Below are 26,737 nucleotides of genomic sequence, written 5' to 3'. Positions count from 1 at the left end.
AGCTTTCTAAAATATAAATCTGATCCTGCCTCTGTTCTGAGATGCATGAAGCAGGAGTCCAAATTGACAGGCATCAGAGGAATTGTGGATTACATGCAGATTTTATATGTGCATTTTTCCAATGAGATGGCCCATTTTATTCAGAACTTCAGCGGAATATATTTCCATAGAAAAGCTGAGATCTATAGTTTGAGCTCAAGTAGTTTATCTGGGATGAAAGGGATTTTTCACGACCTGGCTACTGCTTATCTGGCCAGTCGTATCGTCTGCATCTCTCTCCCTGCCATCCCTCCCCAATTAACACTCCAACAATACAGAACTGCTTATGATTCCTAAAATACGCCATATAATTGTATGCCTCCACGTGCTTTTGAGCATGTTGCTCCCTTTGCAATGCCTTTCCTCTTTCCTTTACCCACTTTTGTCTGCTTGTAAAATTTATCTTTCAAAATCCAGCTCTGGCAACATCTCCAGAGAGCCTTCCCTGGTTCCCTCCCATAAAGAGTTAACCAATCCCATTTATGAGCCACCTCTTTTTCTTATATAGGCTTCTGGTTTGCTCGTATTTTTGCTCATAAAAAACTGAAATATTTTAAGGAGACATTTTTATTGAAGTATAACAAAGCTGCAGAAGCGAGAAAACCATAAACGTGCAGCAGCTCAATGATTTTTACAAAGTGAATTATACCTGTGTAACTACCCCTATGATCAAGAAATAGAACATTGCCAGGACCCCAAAAGCCTCTCTTGTGCTTCATCCCAGTCATTACATAACCCCAAATGTAACCACTGTTCTGATTTCTTTTATCATAAATTAGTTTGCCCATTTAAAAAAGTCTCATAGTCTTGTGTCTAGCTTCTTTGATTCAACATTCTGGATGTTAGACTCGTCCATGTTGTTTCTAGTAATGGTGGTTTGTTGATTTGTAGGGCTGTATAGTATTCCTTTGTATGAATACACCACTTATGTATCCTTTTTCACTACTGATAGACATTTGAATTGTTTCCATTTTTAGTTACTAAGAACAAAGTTATTTTGAACATTCTTGGCTGTGTCTTTCAGTTACCATGTATATGCACTTCTATGAGGTATTATATGTCCCAAAGTGAAATTTCTCCATTATAGGGTATGTGAATATTCACATGTTAGGAGACACTGCCAAATACTGTTCTAAAGCAGTTGGGTCACTTTATACTCCCATTAATAGTGTATGAGAGTTCCAGTTGCTCTATATTTTCACCATTACTCACCCATTTCGGTTTCCAAATTTTAGCTACTTTGGTGACAGTGTAGTAGTACCTCCCTGAGGTATATTACACCGGATTTTATTTCTGTCTACTCTTCTCAATACTGCTTTCCTTGAGGCCACGAGACTATGTCTCATTCAGCATCGTGTGTCAACATGGACAGTACCTGGCACACACAGGGTGCTAAGGAAATGTTGTTTCAGTGAACACACTGTTGGAGAAGTAATAAGGGGCTAAGAAGTCTTCCTAATGCCCAAATCAAGCTTTTTAGGTAAGTGACCATCTATATTGCCTAAGTTTAAGTCCTAATCATCAGACATGTTTGAGTGTCCACCTACTGCCAGTATTATTCTTCTGGTATTTTCTCAAGGACTCACTAGCTAGATACTTCATAGCATTGACCAGGAATGTATACACCAGAGCTGTGACAGTTCTGACCACAGAGTTAAAAGAGAGCTTGAAATACAGTTGTATACCTCCTGCTTTCTGACAAAATCTAAGCCATCCAAAGCAGGGAAGAAGCTAACCCTTATTTAAAGATACCCAGTGATACAAATCAAACCCACAATGAGATACCATTTCTCACTGAGAAACATTTACTAGGATGGCTATAATCAAAAAGATGGATAAAAACAAGTGTTGGTGAGGATGTGGAGAAAATGGAAATTTCGTATATTGCTGGTAGGAATATAAAATAGTGTAGCTGCTTCGGAAATCAGCTTGGCAGTTGCTCAAAAAGTTAAAGGTTGCGTTACTGGGGCTTCCCTGGTGGCGCAGTGGTTAAGAATCCGCCTGCCAGTTCAGGGGACACGGGTTCGAGCCCTGGTCCGGGAAGATCCCACATGCCGTGAAGCAACTAGGCCCGTGCAACACAACTACTGAGCCTGTGCTCTAGAGCCCGCATGCCACAACTACTGAGCCCGCATGCCACAACTACTGAAGTCCACGTGACTGGAGCCCGTGCTCCGCAACAAGAGAAGCCAGTGCCATGAGAAGCCCATGCACCACAATGAAGAGTAGCCCCGACTTGCACAACTAGAGAAAAGCCCAAGCACAGCAACAAAGATCCAGTGCAGCGAAAGATAAAATTTTTAAAAAATAAGGTAGAGTTACCAAAAGACCCAGAAATTCTACTCTAGGTATATACCTAGAGAATTGAAAATTTGTTCACCTAAAAACTTGTACATGAATGTTCACAGCAGCATTGTTCATGATAACCAAAAAGTGGAAATAAGCCAAATGTCCATCAGCTGATGAGTGGATAAACTGTTATATATATACATACAATGGAATATTATTCAGCCATAAAAAGGAGTGCTACAACATGGGTGAATCTTGAAAATATTATGCTAAGTGAAATAAGTGAGACAGACACAAAGTGAGACACATTCCGTCTATATAGAAGGTCCAGAATAGACAAATCCATAGAAACAGAAATTAGATTAGTAGCAGTCAGGGGCTGGAAGAAGGGATAAATGGGGAGTGATGGATGATGGGTGCATGTTATCTTTGGGATGATAAAAATATACTAAGGGGCTTCCCTGGTGGCGCAGTGGTTGGGAGTCCGCCTGCCGATGCGGGGGACACGGGTTCGTGCCCCGGTACAGGAGGATCCCACACGCCGTGGAGCGGCTGGGCCCATGAGCCATGGCCGCTGAGCCTGCGCGTCCGGAGCCTGTGCTCCACAACGGGAGAGGCCACACAGTGAGAGGCCCGCGTACTGAAAAAAAAAACAAAAACAAAAACAAAAGAAAACCTAAAATTAGATAATGGCGATGATCGCATTACTCTGTGACTACTCTAAAAACCACTGAACTATACACTTTTAAAGTGTGAATTTTATGGTATGTAAATTATCTCAGTAAAACTGTTATACAACACTTTAAAGTGTTAAATTTTACTTTTTTGCATACTTCTTATTTGAATTATTTGCAGTAAAGATATATTACTCCTGCAATTTCAAAAAAAACTGAATTTTTTTTTTTTAGCCATGTGGCATGTGGGATCTTAGTTCCCCTGACCAGGGATTGAACAGGCACCCCCTCCAGTGGAAAAGTGAAGTCTTAACCACTGGACCACCATGGAAGTCCCCAAAAAACAAACTTTTTATTTTTTTTTAAATAAATTTGTTTATTTTTGACTGCGTTGGGTCTTCGTTGCACGGCACGGGCTTCTCATTGTGGTGGCTTCTCTTGTTGCGGAGCACAGGCTCTAGGTGCACGGGCTTCAGTACTTGTGGCTTGTGGGCTCTAGAGCGCAGGCTCAGTAGTTGTAGCCCACGAGCTTAGTTGCTCCGCGGCATGTGGGATCTTCCTGGACAAGGGCTCGAACCCGTGTCCCCTGCATTAGCAGGCAGATTTTTAATCACTGCGTCACCAGGGAAGCCCAAAACCAAAGTTTTTAAAACTACGTTTATGATTTGTATTTTTTTTTTCCTTGTGAAGATGTTGCAAAAACATATTTCTTGTCACATTAACACCTCTTCTTTTTCTCATCAACCCAGCCTGGTGTCCTAAAGAACTGGTGTCTTTCTTCTTTAGGTGGATGTTAGCCCAGCGTTCATGAAGGGAAGCGTAACCAGCTCTAACCAGAAGAATGCCAAGGAATATGATCTTGCAGTAGGACAGGGTTTTGAGGGGCATTTGGTTTATATAAGAAGAGCCTAGAGGAAAGGTGGCTGGTTCCTTCCCTCACTGTCATCTGGAACAACCTCTTAATGAAGTTTGACTAGCCTCTCCAATATCCTTATCTATTTTTTCTCTTCTGGCCTCTTGAAGAGGAAAATACAAAACAACAAGTAGCAGCATAAACCATGATATTCTAGTATACTACTGTCATCATTACTTTTAAACGTTTCTTCTCCCCTTAGTTTTTTTCCTTGCTCCAATCGTTAAAAATAAATAAATCCCTCTAATCCTGTGCTTCTCAAAACGTGGTTTCCAGACCAGCAGCATCAACATCACTTGAGGACTTGCTGGAAATGTAAAATATCGTCCCGTCCCGCATCTGCACGAGGCGTCTGACACTCTGGGAGTGGGGACCCGCGAGCAGGGCGTTAACAAGCCCTCCAGGTGATTCTGAGGCACAGCCTCAGCATCGCTAAATAGTGCTTTTTCTTAGCCAGCAGTTTTTCAGTATAATATACAGTAGTAGGCGCTACAGATTTGCTGAGTCACCTTCCTTTCCCTTAACCCTAACCGTCCATTCACCACTCTGGATTCTTTCCCCAGCCTGTAGCCTCAACATTTTCTCTCCCATCTTGGAATCCGATTGCTCCTTTCTGAATAGCAACTCAAGTGTGTGGCCCTTTTCAATGTGTCTGGCGATTGCCAACAATACCCTTGTAAGAGATCCTCACAGCACTTCCTGGGAAGAAAGATAAGAGGACATCATGAAAAGAGCTACTTTTATTTAAACATTTATGACACTTATTTTTGTGAAAATAAATGCCCCATTTCTATTCACAAACTTGAATGTGCAAAGAGGAATTTGATTTTTAAAACACATATTCCTAGGTCTCAGATTCTGGTTTGTAGATGCGATATCTGGAGTGGAGTCTGGTCATGCTCATTCTCACAAGTGCCCCAGGTGATTCTGAAAGTGGGGGCTTGCTTCCTTCGAGAAACACTGCACAAAGCTGGAGAATTAGGGTGGGGCTTGCAGACCTCTCCCCTTTGCAAAGTCGACACTCGCTGGAAAATCTATACAATTAAAAAAAAAAAAAAGTAACACGGGATCTACACCTTTCTGGAACATTTTTCATGTCTTTAATTTAGTGGCTTAGTGCTTAGGAAATCTTTAAATCAAGTTCTTAGACTCTCAACATTAAAAAAAAAAATGTTATTAACACCTGAAGGGTAAACCATTAATGCAGGGGGAGTTGTTCTTTTAGATGTGAAAGTTATTCTTGAACGATACATAGACTAATTGTAGAAACAGTCCTGAAGAAAGTACCTTTATAATATACTTATATTCTCCTAGTATGTAACTTTGAGATATGTAAAGTTTTATTCCTTCTAAAGTTTGTGAGGCTGTTGTCACTTTGAAGGAAATTCTTTTTCGATTATTGTTTGAAGTGGACTGTACGTATTAGTGGATGAAATGAATATATATACTATATATTGCCTGAAAGAGACCATGACTATGCATCAGTTGCTAGGATGCAAGATGATTATCTGTTCCCAGTTCAGTGTTACGTCCTGTCACTTTCTAAGGATTATTTTTTCTGCCAGTGTCATCTCAGTATTTTTACTTGTGAAGTGCTGGAACAAATGACTATATTTTTGGTCTCATAAAACAGAGTTGCCCAACCTCAGCATTATTGGCATTTTGGCCTTAATAATTCTGTGTTGTCCTGTGCATTGCAGGATGTTTAGAAGCATCCTTGGCCTCCACCCACTAGATGTCAGTAGCACCTCCCCCTCAAGTTGTGACAATTTATAAATACCTCCAAACAAGTGAATGTCAACTTGGGAGATTGGTGTTATTAAAATATCAATATATTGGGTATAACTTTAATACCAAAGTTTCTGGAGAAAGTGTTTTCCACTTATATATTCTGCTCTCCCACTGGTTTGCTGGGAAAACCCTTTAATTTTCCTATTTCTTCAGTGATACAGTGACCCCAAGTACCACATGGCTTTGTAGTGGGAAAAAAAGGCCAAAAGAGAAAGTATTAAAAATTCACATAAACATAGCTTTAGTCACCTTTTTGTCAGATGGGAAATAGACAAATTTGGTTTGCTGGGACCATGGCATAGGGCTGGGCAGAAGTTAAAGACACTGCTTTGCCTTAAATTTGTTGTTTTCCTGGACCTGTTGACCTGAATAAACAACTACAAGAATGTCAGAAAACCAAGGACATGGGATTGGGATAACATATTGTAGGAAGTGAGAGCACAACAGCTATGTATGTCCATCAAGTATTTCTGGTTCACCTGGTTCCCTTCCAGGCATCTGATAGGATAGTATCTCTTGGTTGGATGGGGTCATGTGACTCTTCCTGGCTAATAAGGTGCGAGCACACAAGACACAAGTCTACCTGTCTGGAGTATTTAATTGACTACTTGAGAAACCCTCGAGTTCTTTTTTCTCGTGGCATAGTAATCAGCAACACTTGAGATATGGTTTTTCCATCAGCCCGAATCTGAGTGAGTGCTGTGAGCAGAGCCCTCTGCTGAAACATGATGGATGTGTATCACTTGTTTTAAGCCAGGGATTGGCAAACTTCTTCTGTAAAGGGTGAGATAGTATTTTAGGTTTTGCCCATCATAATGTCTCTATCACTACTACTCAACTTTGCTGTCCTGTGGCATGAAATCGGCCATGAAAAAATATGTACCTGAATGGATGTAGCTGTATCTCCCCCAACCCCAAACTATTTACAAAAGCAGACAGAGGGCCACTTGGCCCAGGGACTATATTTTGCAGATCCCTATTTTAAGTCACAGAGGTTTCAGGATTGTTACTGCAGCATAACCTAGCCTATCGTGATATACTGTCAGCTGTGACATGAACCCCCAAATGAGTCTTCATCATCTGTGTTGTCATCTATCCTGCTCCCTCTCAACAATGCACTTTCTCTTTTCTTCAAGCCTAATTTAACTGGCCAGAATCTTTGTTTCAGTAACTACTATTTCATAATGTGCGAAAGAAAGGCAGAAAAGGCCTTTCCTTCTTAACACCTAATCACAAGGCCTCTTCAGCTCAAACCTGAATCACCAAAGGTCGGCAAGTCATTGGTTCTCATATGTTAGCAGGCATCAGAATCACCCAGAGGGCACAGATTGCTGGGTTTTACCCTCAGAATTTTTGATTCTGTAGGTTTGGGAAGAATTTGTCTGGTAGTGTAGTTCGTGTCTGATCTTAAAGACAGTGATCAAGTTCTAAAAAAGCAGTAACTTTTTTTTCCCCCAAACTTCACCAGGCATACAAATTGGCTGAGGAGCTTGTTAAAATGCAGATTTACCTCAGTAGATTTGAGGTGGGGCCTGAGATTTTTTTAAATTTAATTAATTAATTATTTATTTTTGGCTACTTGGGTCTTCATCGCTGTCCTCAGGCTTTTTCTAGTTGCGGCAGCAGGGGCTACCCTTGGTTGTGGTGCGTGAGCTTCTCATTGCGGTGGCTTCTCTTGTTGCAGAGCACGGCCTCTAGGCGCGCACGGGCTTCAGTAGTTGTGGCACGTAGGCTCAGTAGTTGTGGTTCGCGGGCTCTAGAGCGCAGGCTCAGTAGTTGTGGCACGTGAGCCTTGTTGTTCCGCGGCATGTGGGATCTTCCCGGACCAGGGATCAAACCCGTGTTCCCTGCATTGGCAGGCGGATTCTTAACCACTGCGCCACCCCACCAGGTAAGCCCCGAGGCCTGAGATTTTGACAGTGATTAGTGGTCAGGCTGAGTACACTAATTGCTGCTCTGAGCTGAAGGATTCTAATCTCCCTTTTTAGCCCTAGGCTTAGCATAGTGTTTAGCTTAGTGCCAAGCACAGTTCATGTGCTTAAGTCTTGAATAACCTCAGGTCCATTTTGACTTCACTCACACCTAACTGGTTAGCAAATCCTTTTGGTTCTACTATCATAACTATAAAGCATCCAACCACTTGTCACCACCTTTACTGTAACACTTTGACCTTGTCCACCACCATCTCTGGGCTGGATTATTTCACCAGCCTCCTAATTGGGCTCCCAGCTTCTGCGCTTGCTCCACCCTCCCTCTCACTTCTAATACACACTTACTGTAAATTCTTTATATAGCAGCAAGAGGGTTTAAGACACAGGTTGATCATGTTACTCCTCTGCTTAAGACTATGCACGCAGTGACTCCCCATTTCACTCAGTAAAAGCCAAAGTCCTTACAATGGCCTATCAGGTTTAACCTGACTGGCCCTCTTTTGTCTTTGACCTCATCTCCTACTCTGCTCTAGCCACTGTGGCCTCCTTGCTGTCCCTTGAACCCACCAAGCACACTCCCATCTCAGATCCTGGGCACTTGGTTTTCCCTCTACCTGGAAAATTCTTCCTCCAAGATAAGTGCGTGACCTTCTTCCTCACTTCCTTCAGTGTTGGCTTAAATGTCACTCAGTAAGGCTCTTCCTGACCACCCTATTTTTTTTCTCTACCTCTCCACTATTTACTTTTCTCTCCACTTACAATGTAAGCTCCATGAATATAGAATTTTTTGTTTTGTTCACAGTCCCTAGCATTACAGAGTTCCTAAGACATAGGTACTCTATGAATATTTGAATGCATAGATAACAGACTGCAGTTAACTGGAATATCTTGAGGCTGCAGGCTGCTGCTATTTCTCTAGGCTCCCTCAGGATACACTGTGCTAACCAGTATTACTCATTTTATTCCCAGGGAACAGTGGTTTGGTAGAATCCTTTTCTAAATCCCCTTTTCAGGAAAGTTAAATTATAAATTGGTCATTTACTGTTGTCATACAACATTATGTTGCTGACTTTCCCACTGATTATATTCCTTTTAATACATTTTCTTCCAGCACTTGGCCTCTTTTTTGTTCACCGTTCACAGCCTTATTACAAGGCTGTAATAATTCTCTTGGAGAAAAATAAAAAAAGATGTCTCGGTTTCATTTAACATTCTCTTAAGTTTTAGGTAAATCTAAAACAAAAGGAAAAAAGTCTGATTCGTAATACTCAGGCCTGTTGAGTACATGTCATCTTAAGGGAGCTGAATATTATTTTTCACATGAGTCCAGAGTTTTAAGACTTAAAAAAAAAAATCCATCTTGCTCATTTCAAACGCGTTCTACAGAGACCTCCTAAGTTACCAGGTGATTGTTTTGTGGGGGAAGTGGCAACTTGTCTTCAGACCTTTCGGGGTGTGGGAGTTTGCATGCTCTTCATACAGAAGGAATTCTAGAAGGTGGGACTGCACCACCCACCCTCACGCACCCCTCACTTGCGGAAACCTTTGCCCCCCCCCGCCGCCCCGACCCCTCCAACCCCCACCCAATAAGGGCTCTTCGCAGGGAAGTCGCCAGCTCCAGATCCAGCGGCTTGACACCTATTGTCCCCGTTTGGACGTCAAGCGACTTCGCCTGAAGGACCCTAGCTTCGATTTCGCCCAAAACTGCAGGCACCGCTCTGGCAGCCTCCCGGGGGCCGTGCCGAGCTGCACCGGGCGGCCGCGCCCCAGGCCAGGGGCTTGGGCAGGCCGGGCGGGAGGCCGGGCGGGCCCTTCCCCGCAGGCGTTCGCGCCGGGCAGCCCGAGCGGCCGCGAAGGCCCCCGCCCGCCGCTTCTCCCGCCCCCTCCGCCCCAGAGGGCTGGCTGCCTAAGTCCCTCCCGCTCCCGGTTCTCCGCCTCACTAGCAGCGGCTCTCGGTGCAGCGGGGACCGGGCGCAGCGGCCTGTGCCCAAGGAGCGCACGACACTGCTCGGAACGCACCGCCACCTTTGCCCCCTCAGCCGCCCACTCGGGATCTCCAGCGGCCTCCGCGCGTGCACGGTGAGCGCCACCCCGGACCAAGGCGCTGAAGGGGAAGCGGGCCGCTGCCCGGAGTGTCCTTTACCTCCGGATCGGCTGGATCTTCGCGAGGGGCTCGCTCCTCAAGTCTCCCCCTCCCCCACCCCCCGGTCATTTCCAGTGCCCTTCTTCACCCTTCTCCGCCCCGACCTCTCTCTTCCCTCCCTTCTTCGCAGGGCGGCGAGAGCCGGCCCTCCCCGGTGGGGACCGTTGCTTTGGCCGTTGGCCGCTGGCCCTGCGAGGCCCCGCCCCCGGCGCGAGCCTCGGTGCCCCGGGGCGGGTAGGCCGAGCCGGCAGCCCGCGCGGGGGAGGGGCGGGGGGCGGGGCGAGGCCCGTCCGGGCGCCCCGCTGGCGGGTCGCGCGCGCGCCCGCGGCCCCTTCCTGCCCCGGCGGCGCGCGCCGGCCCCGGCCCCATCCCCGTCCCCGCCCCCACCCGCTCGCGCAAGCTCCCGCCCGCTACGCGTTTTGTCCCGCGTCTCGCCCCGTCCGCCGCCTGACTCGCCGCTCTTGTCCTTCCTCCCGTTTTTTCTTCTCTCTCCTTACGGTCTCAAGATGCCCTCGGCCACCAGCCACAGCGGAAGCGGCAGCAAGTCGTCCGGACCGCCACCTCCTTCGGGTTCCACCGGGAGTGAGGCGGGGGCCGGGGCCGCCGCGCCGGCTTCTCAACACCCCACGACCGGCACCGGCGCTGTCCAGACCGAGGCCATGAAGCAGATTCTCGGGGTGATCGACAAGAAACTTCGGAACCTGGAGAAGAAAAAGGTGCCACGAGTTGGCGGGGAAGGGGGGGTTTGATGCTCCGACCCCGACTACCGCAGCCTTCACTCTCCCCGTCTCGGACGCTTCCCCTCCACCCGGCCCCCAGCCCCCAAGCCCGGCTTCCCCAGTAAACCGGAGCTTCGTGCGCAGAGAGCGGGCTCCGCGGGGAGGTGCTTGTCACCTGACCCTGACCCGGACGCGGCGCTGGCCCCCAGGTCTCTTTATGACTCTCCTCGTGCTGGGGGCCGGGCCCTTGGTCTTTGGGACTGGGTTGTGTGAGGGTGGGGGCCTGTGCCGTCGCCGGGCGTAACTGTGCGATGGATGCCCCTCTCTCCGTGGCCCCATTTCTTCGAGGGGTCAGCGGGGGAAAATGAAGAGGTCCCGGGGTGGGGGGCGTTCAGGGTCCACCCGACCGCCTCGTGGAGTTGGGGTGGCCTGCGTCCTGTATCCTTGGGGCTTGTCCGCTCCGTTACCAGGTACTTGAGGCCTGCGCCGTGGCCCCTCTTATCCGTTGGGAGGGAAGTGGACGGAGGATGGCTTCTCCATCCGGCCCTTCTAGAGGAGGTCTTCGATTTGCTACTCCCGCCCCCATCTGACGGGCGCCCTTAACGTTGCCTTCTTTGTTTCAATTGTCTGGGTGCCCCCGCGAGCCTCACGCTCCACTCGATCCCGGGAAGATTTTTTGCAGCGGCTTTTTGTCCCTCTGGGACACTATAAAGAGGGATGGGAGGGAGGCTGTACCGATCGGGACTCGGGGGAGGGGGGGTGGGTCCGGGTTAGACGGAGGGGCTCGCTGGGTCTCTGGGCACATGGAGAGCGCGTCTAACATGGCGGCGGCTGCGGGGAGAGGGAAGAGCTTTACAGGAGCTGCATTGTGAGCACAAAGCGAAAGCAGAGGGGGAGGGCAGAGACCAGGCAGCGGCCCCAACTGGCCTCCCTCAATCCCCCACCAAAAAGAAAAATCGAGCCACACCCACAATTTTTTGGATTCAGTGTTCAGCCAGTCTAGGTCACACACAAATGGGGTAATTACATCTGTGACTATTAGGCAAACTTTTGCATTTTACCTTAAGAAAATAACTTTCATTTAATAGGTTCTGCTTGTCTGCCTCTAGTAAAACATTTATTACAGCATCTTGAATTTTGAAGAAGTCATTTTAAAATGTTGAATTAGCCAGACACCTAATAGTGTTACTTAAGATGTTGAGATCGTAACTACTTGGCTAAAATTTGGGCTCTGGGAAATAACTTGAAGAACACTGGTGATATTTAGGCCTTAATTATTTTAATTGCGTGTTTAATGATTCATTTTACATTTTGGGGGGAGTTTTAAAACATTTTTAGAGTTTTAAAATTCTGTCTTTTGTGTGGTTTATTATAAATGATTTAAATAGTAGATTTATCAGTATTAACAAAGCAACAAAAGCATTTTAATTGTTAAGGAGCTGCATTCAAATATGTAATAGGAAAAGCACGCCCAAGACCAGTGTCTTCTGAGTCTGCCATCTGATTTAGTTTTTGTAATCTGTATTTGAAATTGAGACTTAGGTACCTTTTAAAAATATCTTAATGCAGCAAATAATCCTCTCAATCTGGTTGTTGCTTGAATGGTTTTTGTTTTCAGAATTCCTAAGAAATCTGTTTTCTTCTAGGGTGGGAATCAGAAGATAAATATTAATGATGTAATATTTTAAGTGTGGACATCTTAATATAGATATTTATATTTTAATGGCTGAAAAACGATTCTTGTAAGGTGTTTATAATAAAAATCAAGCACTGATTAGCAGGTACCTTAGTTGTGAGGTGGCTGTTAGATTCTAGTATGCATCTGAAAATATTAGAAATCTAGTTTCATAAGCCCTGTGAGGCCCTGAACCATGACTGGTCATTCACATGTATAGGTTTGTATTACTGTATATTGCCTACCCCCTCCCCCCAATTATAGAGGAGAAAGTAATGTAATTATTATTGCAGAGATTATAGACTAGGCTAGTAAATACTGAAAAATTCCCTTGTAGTGATGGAGATTTAACGTACTACACAAAGTAAGAAATGAATTTCATATCTTCTGTCTTCTCAGTGTTTGGTTGCTAGATAGCGGAAATGTCAAATGACAGTTAAGTGAGGCGTTTTGATAATAGACTGAGCCACATGTTAACTAGTTGAGTTGACAGTACTGATGTTGTGACTTAATTACTATTAAAACTATAGGTTTTACTTTTTGAGAAACTCAAGGCATTTGGGTTTTCCTCTCAGCACATCTAGTTCCTAGTTTAAATGGAATTTTTTCTATATCTAGATGAGTTACTGTATGAAAGGATTTAACTGTGCTTCATTTTTTAACAGTGAGCATTTCTAACACACCTAAAGTAGGATTTACTTTACAAAGTAGTTTTGAACCTTTTTAGAAATGCTTGTGGAGTAAAGGAAGAGACTATTTATAACTGGATTCCTTTTTACTTCAGTTCCTTAAGCAAGTTATATTTGAGTAGTATTTTAGTTTTGACCTTTTCATAGGAGCCTTCTGGACAAAATGCCTTTTTCCAGGGATTCTAAAATCAAGTATTCTGATAAAAATTATTGCTTGATAAGTAACATCACAACGAGACATAGAGAGTTGGAATAATTTTATTGCACTTCATTGAAAAAACAAAGTTATTTGTTAATTTTTTAGTAAGTTGAGCCATTAGAGGAAAGCTAAGCATCTGTCCAGTGAGAATGCATGCTTAGCTTTGATGAAATATGATCCTATTATGTAATGCAACTAAATGGCCTGGTGGTTTTTTGAAATTTGGGCTTATAAAGACTTCATGAGTGTTTAGCATAGAGAAGAAATGCAGCTGTAATAAAAAGTCAAGTGTAAAACTCCATTCACCAATCTTTCACCTGATTAAAGGACAAGTAATAATGAATTGAGTGATTGCCTAGTTTTCTTCATCAGTTTCTTGGCATAGAACTGGGCCCTAGGCTATGCAAGATGATATTTTGAAACCAGGTCTTAATTTTAACTCAAGAGAGAGCTCATTTATATGGTAAGATGTAATCAGTTTTGATGTAGAATAGAGGACATTTTAATAGATGACATTTAAAATTGTTGTACTCTTTTCAGATACATTAAGTTCAGACAGTGGTGACTTTGGGAGGTGAAAGATTAATCAGTGTTGTCTAACACAATGGCCTGGCAGTTTTGTAACCAATAGGTGACCAGAAGTGATAGCCAAAGTATACTGTTTTTCATACTTCCTAACGTCTTTTTGCTCTTTATATCTTTGCAGTTAACATTATTCTGAAAAAGGATGTTATCAGTGTTAGAAAGGATAACATTTCTTTCCAGAGCAATGCAGTATGCCTCTATTTAGAATTTTCAGTGCAGCTGTTGTACAGAATTCTTTTAAGTATTTTGAACAAAAGCATTCATAATTGTTTTATAAGCAAAATCTTTTCTTGGGGATAACATCTGAAGTTTTTGTTGACAGTTAAAATCTCTGATGTGTTGGTTTCTCCATTGGTTGCATGAACTATTCCTCTGCAATGCAGAGGGCAAGATTACTATGTTTTGCGTTCACCTTGTCACAGAGAAAAAAAGTATAATGCTTAATTTGTTTCTCTCTGCCTGTCTGGGTGTGCTCTGTGAGTGTGTGACATAGAGAAGTGTTTAAAATTTGGATTTGGAAAGGAAAAGGTGTGAATTCCATCATGTGATAACATCACTACCTTTTCCTAGAATGAGAGTAGAGTCCTAAGCATGATAATGAGAATGTATTGTCTTAACCTGGCCATATTACTTTACTCTAGGATCATTCCCATGTGGCAGATATTTCTATCAGAATACATTTTGTGTGACTTAGAGATTAAGCATACAATTTGTCATAATTTTACGTAATTAATTTCTTAGTTTACATTTAGAACTAGATGAGGATTAGACTAGTACTACTTCATCTTTAAAAAAAATTAATAAATACTTACAAAAGTTTAAACTTAAACAATATGGCCTTAATTTTATTTTCATACTATTACAGAATCTAAGATATTTTAAGAGCTTAAAGCCATCTGAGAATTTATTCCAATTTATTTTACAGAAGAGGAAATTGAGATGCTCATGTAAAATGACCCAGGTTGAAATGGGTGAATTCCAAGGTCTCTTGTAATGTTTTAGAGGGATAATTAGAATTTGTAATGCTCTGCAACGTAAGTGTAATTTTTCATGTTTAAGCTGATCCTGTAGAACCAAGTAAAGCCTTTTACTTCAAATACTTTAATGTTAAGAGTTCCTCTGTTTAAAAACGTTGAAAGCAAAAGAAAAAACCTTTCAATTTTTTCTTTGATAGACCTTTATTAATGTCTCATTGTTAAATTTGTGTTTGTAGGCTGTCTAGGTAATGGGCTCCAGCAACTAGCAGTACAGCTGAAGTCCCATTGTACCAGGTATCACTGAGACATCCCTATTGTTGTAATGAAATGAACTCTTAAAGTTTAAACTCTGAAGTTTCTCTTTGTGCTTAGGTAAGCCCCAAATGCACATTTGCCAGTCTCCTCAAATTTGGTATGTTATAGACCAGAAGATTTGGGGATAGCGTCACCAGTAGAGAAATCAGAGGTGTGTCAACCTTTACATCTTAATTCTTGTTTCGCAAGCTTCTGGATATTTTTTAATAATTGGTTTCTTTTGGGGGAGGAAATGAATAGTATGTATGCGGTAGAGACGAATGAGAGGAGTAGCAGAAGAGAATGTCAGCCAAAGTTGGAATTATAAGGTGCTTGACTTCTCATCTTTTTATTTCTCCCACTAGCTATATACCAGTGCTTTTGTTGGATAGAGCATAAGTATAAAAACATAGATGAAAGAGACCTTATTGAGCAGAGTTCAGAATTGGTATTTCCTGGGGAAAGGGGAAGGTATGCTTCTTGACCATGCAGTCTGCTTCCTTTAACTTCTGGGCTACCCATTGTCTGTACACTTCCTTTACATTTTTATATTGCCTTATGTTCTTACCTTATGTATTTTTCTAAATAGGTGGTAAGCTCCTGGAGGGCAGAGACTATTACTAACATCACACCGTGCCTTGCATAGGGCATATGCTAAATCAGTATTTGCTAGTTTGGGTAAATCATTACATAGAAGTATTTGTAGCTTCATCAGTAAAACCGTGTTAAAATGGATTAATCCATGAGGGGGAAAATGCTTTTTGTACATTTTGTACTGTTTACTTGCACTGTTTTTTATTGAAATGGGATTTTTCCTGAAGGATTTTTTTAAGTGAGTAAAGTTGATAAGTAGGCAAATAGGTTGGTATTTGAACCATTGTAAATTATTAGAAATTTCATTGCATTCCCCTTAATACTCTTATCCACACATAGAAATAGCTGAAATATACCTTAATCATTGGGAAAAAAATCTTTGGTCTCCATTTTAAATGAATTACAGTTCACATCTTTCTACATTTATATACTCCCACCAGAGTATATAAACCAGTTGTACCAACTCTTCCTAATGCGTAGTTTGGTTAAAGCAACTAATAATTCAAAAGACACTTGTTAAGATTATCTATGATCATTTGTTTTTCTTTTCTTTTTTTGTTTTGATCATTTGTTTTTCAAATGCACAAGCTTTATTTAGACTTTATAAGAATATAATTCAAAGTAGGTGATGCTGAAACTCTTTAAACTTTTTCATTTTCCTGCTAGGGTGCTTCCATTCATTCAGATTTAACTACATATTTACTGCCATGGACAAGGAATGAAGGTTTTTACAGAAACTTTTTTTTTTTCTCTTCTCAGTTGGACAAAAATCTTGTCAAATTAAACTCCTGGTTAGTTATCTGCCTGAAAAATTATCTTACAGTGGGACCTTAGATAATATCTAGTTTAGCATCCTTTTTCTGTTCTTCAGTGTTCAGGAATCCTGCAGTCTTGACAGGTATTCATTGAGCTTCTGCATTAATCATTCTTCTAGGGCCTGGTAGAATGCTCATTTTTCAGTGAAAGTATTTCATTTTTGGACAACTCTTTAAGTTCATGATGTTAGAGTTACGTCCCTGCCACCACTGTTTAATACTTACTTTGTTTTCTGTAACAATTCAGACTTCTGCATGTGAAGGTTTCCAGCATTTGAAGAGAGCTGTTATGAATCATCAATGGATTGTACTGTATGTTCTCTCTACCTCCCTTTAAAAATTGAAGAAACTTGATTCTTACTACCTTTCCTGTCTTCTATGAATTTTACTAACAACTAAGTCTCAGTTGAATTGGTGGAAGGTGAATTGGAGGCAGGGTCAGCTGCCTACCACTGTGTGGGCAAAGTCAGAACTGATGTTTCTAGGTGAAGAACAGGAATGCAGGGATTGGGGAGTTGAAATAATGTGTAGAAGGGCCACTGAAGATTATGGGAAGATGAGAGGAAGAGAAATCTTTCTGTGTTTCCATTCGTCATTCTACAGGTTCTTTCAATACTACAGAAGTGATTTATTTGGCCTGGAGACGTGAAATAATTTAAGATATAGCTAGGCGTTCTTACCACTTTTGTTATTTTAGACTTCATTTTTAAGTATTCTGCCTCAGTTTGGAGATCCCCTTAATTGAGAACAAAAGTTACATAGTTTCCCAGATAGTGGAGCTAAAGATGTTGTCTCTCCTAATCTTCCTTGTTGTGACTGTTTACAGTTGTCTAGTTGAAGAATTTTTGGTTTTTTGGAGTCTGTCATCTCTTTTGCCATTTCTTTTGAACTGTTCAATTTAAAAATATTTAAAAAATTATCCATCTGTGTAATTTCTTGGTTATCACAGGCAGGAAGTCTCTGGAGAACAGCTATTTTGGATATTTATCTTATGGCACCCTCATGGCACTGTAGTGAATTTTTTTTTTTTTTTTTTTTTTTCCGGTACGCGGGCCTCTCACTGTTGTGGCCTCTCTCGTTGCAGAGCACAGGCTCCGGACGCCCAGGCTCAGCGGCCGTGGCTCACAGGCCCAGCCGCTCCGCGGCATGTGGGATCTTCCCGGACCGGGGCACGAACCCGTGTCCCCTGCGTCGGCAGGCGGACTCTCAACCGCTGCGCCACCAGGGAAGCCCTGTAGCGAATTTTTAAAAAACATTTCAATAAAGTAACTTTGGTGGTGATGAAAAAATCTTTGGGAAGAATGGAGGATCTGGGTGTACTGTGATTCTGGAGAAGGAAAAGGAGGAAAACAGCAGCAGGAGGGCAGAAATGAAATGTAGCGGTGGCTGGAATACAGAGTGGGCAAGTGTTGAGGCACACATAATTTTTCTGGGATATATGACCTTAGGCAAGTTATTTAATTGCCCATTCTTTCAGTTTCCATTTAGATGAAATATGATTGATAATAGTGCCTCCCTGATACTTTAAATTTGAATGTGGTCTGTCACATAACAAACACTGTCAACTATTATAGGCAACAAAGAAACAGGAGAGTAGGACTGGACAGCACTTGTTGGGACAATTATTTCTTAGTACTACATGACTATATAGTCTTTTGACATTTACTGGGTAATGTCTGTCCCACTGCTATCCCATGGTTCTGCTTTAGAGACTCTGAGTAGTCTGGAAAATGGCCTGATTTTTTATCTTGCTCTTATGTGGTGCTATAAATGAATTTTTAATACATTCAGGCTGCTCAGTAGTTGAAAAAGGAACCCTAAATTGAATTTTCAGTATAGATATTTCAAGATAGAATCTAAGAGGGCAGGTTTCAGTTATATCAATATTGTGGTAGGCTTTCTGATTAAGATATCTGATGCTAGAAAAACGACTACATTCTCCTGGAAAAAAAAAACCTTAATATTCATTTTATGTGGATGATATGAGTAGAGAAAGAATTTGTCTTTACCACTTTATAAGTTAGGAACCACAAATTTGTCTTTACCACTTTATAAGTTAGGAACCGTGTTCTAGCTTAGGGAAGAAAAAAAGCTGTGTTTGTCTGGAGTCCTTCACTCCTGTCTTTGCCTCTCTGTTTTTGTTGTGGTTAATGCTGGATCTGTCAGTTTGACAACCAAGTCCTTATTTATGTAGTGACTAAGTTCATACTACCAATTTTAACCCCAAATGAACAATTTTTCTACTTGTATTTAATGCATAGATCTTTATTTTGGCTGCACAGAGGTCTTTTTGCATCCTTTTTTGATGACAGTATTCCATGAAGATGTGTACTATGAAGCTGAGTTTCACAGAGTAGCTGCTTTCTCTGTTTATTTACCTCTTAACCTTCCAGTTATTGCTGTGTGACAGATTACTCCAACACTTACCTCATCGCATCATGAGCACAGAAGATGCCTGTCAGGGATTCAGACAGGGCATGCAGCGGGGTTGACCTGCTCTATGATGCCTGGGGCCTCAGCTGGGAAGACTCAGCCTTGTTTACTCCCATGTCTGATGCCTGGGCTAGGATGACTTAACACTAGGATTGCTGACCAGAATTCTTACATGAGACCTGTCTTCATGGCTTAGCTTCCTCATAGCATGGCAGCCTCGGGGTTATTGAACTTCTTATATGTTAGCTCAGGATTCCAAACATGATTGGTTTTAGTGACCAGCAAACAGGGCAGAGATGCAGTGCTGTTAATGACTCAACCCTGGAAGTCATACGGGATTTACTTCCACTGTACACTGTTGGTTGGCATCCACTCAATAAAATTGCAGAGGAATTGGATTAGTTCTTAATGGGGAAGTGCCAAGGTCACATTGTAGAACAGTACGTGGGAGCCATCTTTAGAAAATGTAATCTGCCATAGATCTCTGGGTTAGATGAATAGTAAATTTCCTGTTGTGTAGAAAATTGGAGCTTTTCTGCTATAGGATATCTTGTCCTAGGATAATATAGATTCATACTCAAGGATTATTATAGGTGAAGGTCCTGACAATATCCTGAAATCTAACAATCTTAATAACATCTTTTATATAGCACAAGGTTTTAATTTTTTATTATATGTCTATTGCAGAATATCTAAGTGTACAAAAAAAGGAAAAAGATTCCACCTATAATTGTACCACTCAGGTACCATTCTTAACATTTAAAAAAATCTTTGTTTTTCATACGTATATGTGTGTGTGTGTGTGTGTGTATATATATATAGGCATTTTTCAAGAGTTTTAAGTTCTCGAGACATTAAATGACAAAGTTAAAGCTAGGTATAGGGCTTCCCTGGTGGCGCAGTGGTTAAGAATCCTCCTGCCAATGCAGGGGAGGGACATGGGTTTGAGCCCTGGTCCGGAAAGATCCCGCATGCCACAGAGTAACTAAGCCTGGGCACCACAACTACTGAGCCTGCGCTCTAGAGCCGGCGAGCCACAGCTACTGAAGCCCGTGCGCCTAGAGCCCGTGCTCTGCAACAAGAGAAGCCACCACAATGAGAAGCCCGCGCACCTCAACGCAGCCAAAAATAAATAAATAAATACTTTGTTTGTTTTGTTTTTTTGCGGTACGCGGGCCTCTCACTGCTGTGGCCCCTCCCGTTGCGGAGCACAGGCTCCGGACGTGCAGGCCCCACGGCAGTGGCTCACGTGGGATCCTCCCGGACCGGGGCACGAACCCGCGTCCCCTGCATCGGCAGGCGGACTCCCAACCACTGCGCCACCAGGGAAGCCCAAATTTATTTTTTTTAAAAAAAATCTAGGTATATAAAACTATCCCTTGGGCTTCTCTGGTGGCGCAGTGGTTGAGAGTCCGCCTGCCGATGCAGGGGACGCGGGTTCGTGCCCCGGCGGAGCGGCGGGGCCCGTGAGCCATGGCCGCTGAGCCTGTGTGTCCCGAGCCTGTGCTCCGCAACGGGAGAGACCACAACAGTGAGAGGCCCGCGTACTGCAAAAAAAAAAAAAACCCCAAAAAAACCAAAAACAAAAAACTATCCCTTGTGGGATATGTAGGACATTCACTGTGTATTAATGTCCTGATCTAGCAACAGTTTCCTTGAAAAATGTATAATACCATAAAAAGGGAAGATAATAAATGCAAGGTATAAGCTAATAGTAGTTTTTCTTTTGCCTGGTTGCTAGAATTTTAACTGTGTACTGACACTAAATTTCAGGCCCCCCTTCTGTCTGCATATCTTCTATTTGTATATTTCTAAATAGTGAAATGCAGATTATAACGCTGTTATTACATCCTAAATCATAATTAAAAGCAAATCTTAACTTGTTTTTTATTTCTTAAAGAAAAATAAGCCTACCCTTTTAAAAAAATGAATGAACTGTCTTTGTTCCATCCTCAGAGTGTTTGAGGCAGTTGAGCTTATCTTTTGCACATGGGGTTAGGCCTGTCATATCAGTGTAAAAATCTTGATTTTCATCTGGTAGACTTGAATTTTATATGTGTTTAGTTGGAAACTTGTTGATTGTGTAAATAGTTCACCTAAATAAAATTGGATAGTTTCATCATCCTTTAATGTTTTAATGATTGTATTGATTTTATTTACCTTCCGTATAACTAAGGAATTGTGATAGGCTGTTTCATTTAGGGTAGAATGGCTATGAAAGTTGACTACTGTCTTTTCTGCCATAAAGAAAATGGATCATTTGACCTAAAACACCTTTCTAGCGTTGCTTTTAAACTTGTTTCTGTGCCTCTGAATTTTATCAGACCCTTACTTTGTATTTGGTTTCTTCATTATTTTATTATTGCTAAGGGTAAAGTATTATATATGTTTGTAATTTATTGTGATTATTTAAAATTTTATTTTATTTTATTTTTTAAAAAAATACTTATTTGGCTGCGCTGGCTCTTAGTTGTGGCATGTGAGATCTTTGTTGTTGTGTGCAGGATCTAGGTCCCTTACCAAGGATGGCACCCCGGGCCCCTGCATTGGGAGCATGGAGTCTTAACCACTGGACCACCAGGGAATTCTGCCCGCGCCCCCCCCCCCGCCCCTCAATTTAGATTTCAACTTATTAAAACAATATCTGAATTTTTAACTGTGCTTCAGTACCTGAGTATCTCCGCGGGGGGTGGGCAGGGGGTGCTTATCTAATAGTAGTAGCCTAGGAAACCTCCAAAGTTTTCAACTTAGGGGTGGCGGGGAGGGAGATGACCTTGAACCAGAGGCTTAACTTCTTCCCCCCCCCCCCCGCACATTAATGACATCTGTGAGAAAATAATAAAAGAAAAGCTGTTGACTAGTGTACTGTGCCTGTAGGTGATATGATAGCTTGAAATTATTTCAGTTCAAGGGAAATGAATGAGGCATATCAAAGACAATATGCATGTGTGTTTATTCAGGAAAAATAAACTCTTTTATGTCACTTACATGAATTCTTTGGCAGGGGGAGGGAGGGACAAAAATTTAACACTTAATAAAATGTCTGATATGCTCACTTGGGTGTAACTGGGATTTTCACCAAATTGTGGCCCTCACTTATGTGGATGAGTATTATATGCCTGGGCCATCTGATGCATATCTTTTTTGAGAAACCTAAAAAATAAGCAGCGTTTTTTTCATTGGCTTATAATAACAGTATTTGGTATCATTCAGCATGGCTGGGGTATTTAAATTCATTTTTTAACTCACAATTAAAGCTATTTTATATACTAACTTAAACTGTAGTATATCTAAAAAGTATATTTATAGCAAGATTTGAGATAAACTTAGAGAATTATGTGGGTTTGTTATTTTAGCATGGTTAAGCTGGTATATACTTTCAGTTATGGAATATAATTTTTTTTTCTTTTAATATAGGGCAAGCTTGATGATTATCAGGAACGAATGAACAAAGGGGAAAGGCTTAATCAAGATCAGCTGGTAAAGATGTTATATTTTTATTAAGATTTTATGCTCATTAATTTTAATAGGAAAATTAATTTTGTGTTTCTTTGTGTTTCCAGTAAAGTCGGGTTCTTTCTTTGTTATTTTAGGATGCTGTATCTAAGTACCAGGAAGTCACAAATAACTTGGAGTTTGCAAAAGAACTACAGAGGAGTTTCATGGCATTAAGCCAAGATGTAAGTAAAAAATAGCATATGTTTATGAAATATTAAAAATGAGAAGGGCAGAAAATTTTGTCTCTTCGAATTTTAATTCTTGCATTACTGTTGATAAGCTTTCTGCAAGGGGGAGAGGATTGGATCCAGTTATATCTAAGATGCTTTCCAATTCTGTAAAGTTTAGTGTAACACCTGAAAGATGCCTTTTAAAAGGACTGAGTTTTATATATGACAGACATGTATCGTTGGTTTAAAAAATTATTTATGCAAATATAACAGCCTTCTGTATATACGGGATCTTCATCCAAGGATCGAAATCCTAGGTTGGTTGAATCTGCAGATACAGAGTGTGGACTGTAAGGGACTTGGAACATCCATGGATTTTGGTATCCACGGGGGGTGGGGTGGGGGGTGGTCCTGGAATCGATTCCCCTTGGCTACGGAGAGATAACTGTATAAACGTGATAGACATTTATCTTCCATGTATTCCTTATGCCTCATGACTATGTTACAATCCCGTTAACTATCAGAAAATAAAGAAACCTGTTGATATAATAGGTAACTACTTTCTCCATAGAGATCTTAAGGGATGCGGCCGACTAATATATTGCACTTGTATCAACTCTTGATCCAACAAAGTGGTGTGTTTTTCCCCAAACATCTTTTGATGTGACAGAAGCCTTTGGGAACAGGATAAAATTAAATATGAACAAAGTCAAATAAGTTGTTGAAAGTTGAGACCAGAAAATTGATATCCTTGTGAATTAGTGTTAGCTTATTTGGAGAAAGGCTTATAACAACGTTGAAATTTAAAGTTGTCTCTGATTTGGTGAAATGAATAAACAAAACAGTTTATTATGTGATGAGAGACAATGCAGTACAGAGATGAAGAGTTCTGATTGGAACCAAACTGCCTGATTTGAATCCTGATTCTGCCACTTTCACTTAATAGCTGTATGACTTTGAAAGAGTCTATACCTGTATAAGTCAGGGTTTTCCAGAGAAACAGAGCCAGTAGGATAGAAAGGAAAGGATGGGAGAAAAAGGGAGAGGGGAGAGGCAGTAATAGTGCCTCATTATAGGGTTGTGCTTATAACAGTAAAAATGGCAGTAATAGTGCCTACCTCATTATAGGGTTATGCTTATAACCGTATTTGACGTATAACTATTTCATGCACTTAATATTATTGTTACTTATTAAATTTGATTAAAGGTGGAAAATATTGATACCCCTCAAAACAGAGTAAGGGAAATTTAATTTACACCCAAGTAGGGATTTGTTCCACTTGGCTTAGATCAGAGCCTCAGGCTTGAAGAACCCTGTCCAATTTCTTGTTTCTGATTTAAAAAAAAAAATATGGGTCACAGAAGTAGAATTGCTATATACAATTTAATATAGAATCTATTTTTGAAGCTACTGTCACTATGTAAATGAAAATACTTGTATTCTCCTTTGCTTCTTTTTTTAACACTGGTGTTTTCAGGAACTTTTCACTGGGCCTTTAACTTCATTGGCAGTCCTTTTATTTAACTCTGATCCTTTGTTGCACTTTCCACAGTTATTAAACGCTTTTTTTGTTTTGGTTCAAGAGCTTCTTTAACCTAGTTCCAGCCTACCTTTTCAAGTCTTCATAGTCTTCCCTACTTGAACTCCTCATTTCATCCAAAGTGGCTTTCTTTATTATCTTACTTTTGCTTTCTTGACTTATTTTCTCATTCCTGCCTTTCTTCCTAGAATGGAAGTGGTGGATTGTTGGGATGAGTAGTGGGTTTGACATCTTCTTGTGAGTCAATAGTAGGCAATTTAAATTAGTATTTTGAACCATTTTTTCATAGAGATAGACATAGATAAGATTTTTTTTTATTGTGGCTGTTGGTTGGGTTTCTTTTTTAATTGTCTCAGAACCTTAATTAAAATTTTTAGTTTTTATACTTTTTATTATGGAAAATTTAAAAACTAAAGAAAAGACTATAATGAGCTCACATTTACCTATACCTAGCTTTTACAGTTACCATGATTTCATGGGCAATTATATTTCATCTATACACCTACTCCCTTGCTCCCTGCCTGCTAGATTATTTTGAAGCAAATCCCCAATATATTGTTTCATTGATACCATTTCCATAGTGTAATACCTTCTAGGAAAAGATGTATTTTGAATTTCCAGCAGCTACTTAAAACAGATTACTTATTAAATTGTTTTTAAGTTGGGAGTCATTCTTTTGTATATCAGGGTCTCATTTAACTCAGTGAATGAAATATGTCTTATTTACATTGGACCTGAAATTGATGTAAAGGAGTTTCGTAAAACTTATTGCTACGTCTATGTTTATATTCTTATGCAGATTCAGAAAACAATAAAGAAGACAGCACGTCGGGAGCAGCTTATGAGAGAAGAAGCTGAACAGAAACGTTTAAAAACTGTGCTTGAGCTGCAGTATGTTTTGGACAAATTGGGAGATGACGAAGTGAGAACTGACCTCAAGCAAGGTTTGAATGGAGTGCCAATATTGTCAGAAGAGGAACTGTCGTTGCTGGATGAGTTCTACAAGTTAGCAGACCCTGAACGGGACATGAGCTTGAGGTATAGTGGTATTTGATAATAGAAATTTCTAAATGTTGTGTTGAGTAGACAACCGAAAGGTAATTAACTAGCTGTTTTATTATTACTACAAGGTTGAATGAGCAGTATGAACATGCCTCCATTCACCTGTGGGACTTGCTGGAAGGGAAGGAAAAACCTGTATGTGGAACAACCTGTGAGTATCACTGACAACTTTTGATTTTGTGACTAAGAATCTTTAAAATTTAATGTAAGATAGATACCTAGTGGGAAGCAGCTGCATAGCACAGGGAGGTCAGCTCCATGCTTTGTGACCACCTAGAGGGGTGGGATAAGGGAGGGTGGGAGAAAGAGGCAAGAGGGAGGGGATATGGGGATATATAGCTGATACACTTTGTTATACAGCAGAAACTAACACAACATTGTAAAGCAATTATACTCTAATAAAGATGTTTAAAAAAAAAAGTCAAATTCATAGAATCAAAGAAGGAAATGCTATTTTCCAGGGGCTGGGGGGAGGGGGAATGGGGACTTACTAATCACTGGGCATAAAGTTTCATTCAAGCAAGATGAATAAATTCTAGAGGTCTGCTGTACAACATTGCACCTGTAGTCAACAATAATATATGGTACACTTAAATTTTGTTGAAAAAAAAATTTGTTAAAAGGTAGATCTCATGCTAAGGGTTCTTTCCACAATAAAATAAAATAAAAATAAATATTAAAGAAATTTTAGAACTGTGTAAATAACGTTAATCCACTGTTTACTTTTTGGTTTATTTCCTTTTTGTATCTTTTTATTTATTTATTTTTTGCAATTTTTTTTGTGTGTAAGTCAAAACACCAGCATCAACCAATCAAAAATCTATAAAGATGGGAGTCCTAAATTAACATGGTTTTGTTCATAACTTATTTTGCTTGAGGTGGACAGATTAATACCAAATTGACTTTCATTGTTTTTGGTACTAGATGGGGACTGGTTTTTCCTTACAGATGAAATTTTGTGAAAAACATTTACTGCACCCTGTACATTCTACTCATGGTCATAGCCTTAGTCTATCTTTAGTTTTTCTTAAACTTCTGCCAATTTGGGACATTCATTTTTTCCTATGTTTTTTAAAAAGCTAATATCTAGGCCAGTATTCTATATGTGAACTCCTTAACTGTAAATATGCAGTTGTATGATTTTTTTTTTTTTTTTTCGGTACGCGGGCCTCTCGCTGCTGTGGCCTCTCCCGTTGCGGAGCACAGGCTTCGGACGCGCAGGCCCAGCGGCCATGGCTCATGGGCCCAGCCGCTCCGCGGCATGTGGGATCCTCCCAGACCGGGGCATGAATCCGTGTCCCCTGCATTGGCAGGTGGACTCTCACCAGTGCGCCACCAGGGAAGCCCTGTTGATTTTTTTTTGTTTTTAAAGGATATTTTTAAGTTACACTACCTCAGTAAATTAGGAATTTTAGATTTTAACCCCTTAGTCAGGGAATAGATTCTTAGCTATTTTTAATGTCGATTTAGGGAAGTAGATTTTTGAACATATTAAGGCAAAAATATCTGTTTATACCCTGTTTTTAGCTATTTGGTTGAAAAGAGCTTATACTTTTTCTGGCAAAATTGTATGATGTAATTTGGAGTGTATTTGCTTTAAGGAGATGGGTAAATCAAATATGAGGAACCAATGCTTTTGTGTCTTTTCATGTAAGAAATCATTTTCTTGGTGTGTTAACTTGTGTTGTCTGTATTTCTTTGTTAAA

General features: G+C 41.1%; 1 protein-coding gene across 10 annotated transcripts in view; it reads left to right on the top strand.

Annotated features, from left to right (window-relative positions):
- Positions 1-9,555: 9,555 nt before the first annotated feature.
- Positions 9,556-26,737, top strand: part of CAPRIN1 (cell cycle associated protein 1) — a 36,669-nt gene continuing 19,487 nt past the window's right edge. For 8 of the 10 annotated variants that reach the window (XR_009542387.1, XR_009542383.1, XR_009542386.1 and 5 more), the window contains exons 1-6: positions 9,556-9,716; positions 10,287-10,496; positions 22,178-22,240; positions 22,354-22,440; positions 24,769-25,007; positions 25,100-25,182. Coding sequence is in view for 2 of the 10 variants with exons in the window: in XM_060159434.1 (XP_060015417.1) it covers positions 10,287-10,496; positions 22,178-22,240; positions 22,354-22,440; positions 24,769-25,007; positions 25,100-25,182 (682 nt within the window). In the remaining 8 variants the exon portion in view is untranslated. The remainder of the gene's footprint in view (positions 9,717-10,286; positions 10,497-22,177; positions 22,241-22,353; positions 22,441-24,768; positions 25,008-25,099; positions 25,183-26,737) is intronic. The other 2 variants (XM_060159434.1, XM_060159433.1) reach the window with 1 other exon arrangement.

This window comes from Lagenorhynchus albirostris, chromosome 9 (genome assembly GCF_949774975.1).
Source record: "Lagenorhynchus albirostris chromosome 9, mLagAlb1.1, whole genome shotgun sequence".
NCBI lineage: Eukaryota > Metazoa > Chordata > Mammalia > Artiodactyla > Delphinidae > Lagenorhynchus > Lagenorhynchus albirostris.
The sequence above is the reverse complement of the archived record's forward strand: the minus strand, read 5'-3'. Positions and strand labels throughout refer to the sequence as shown.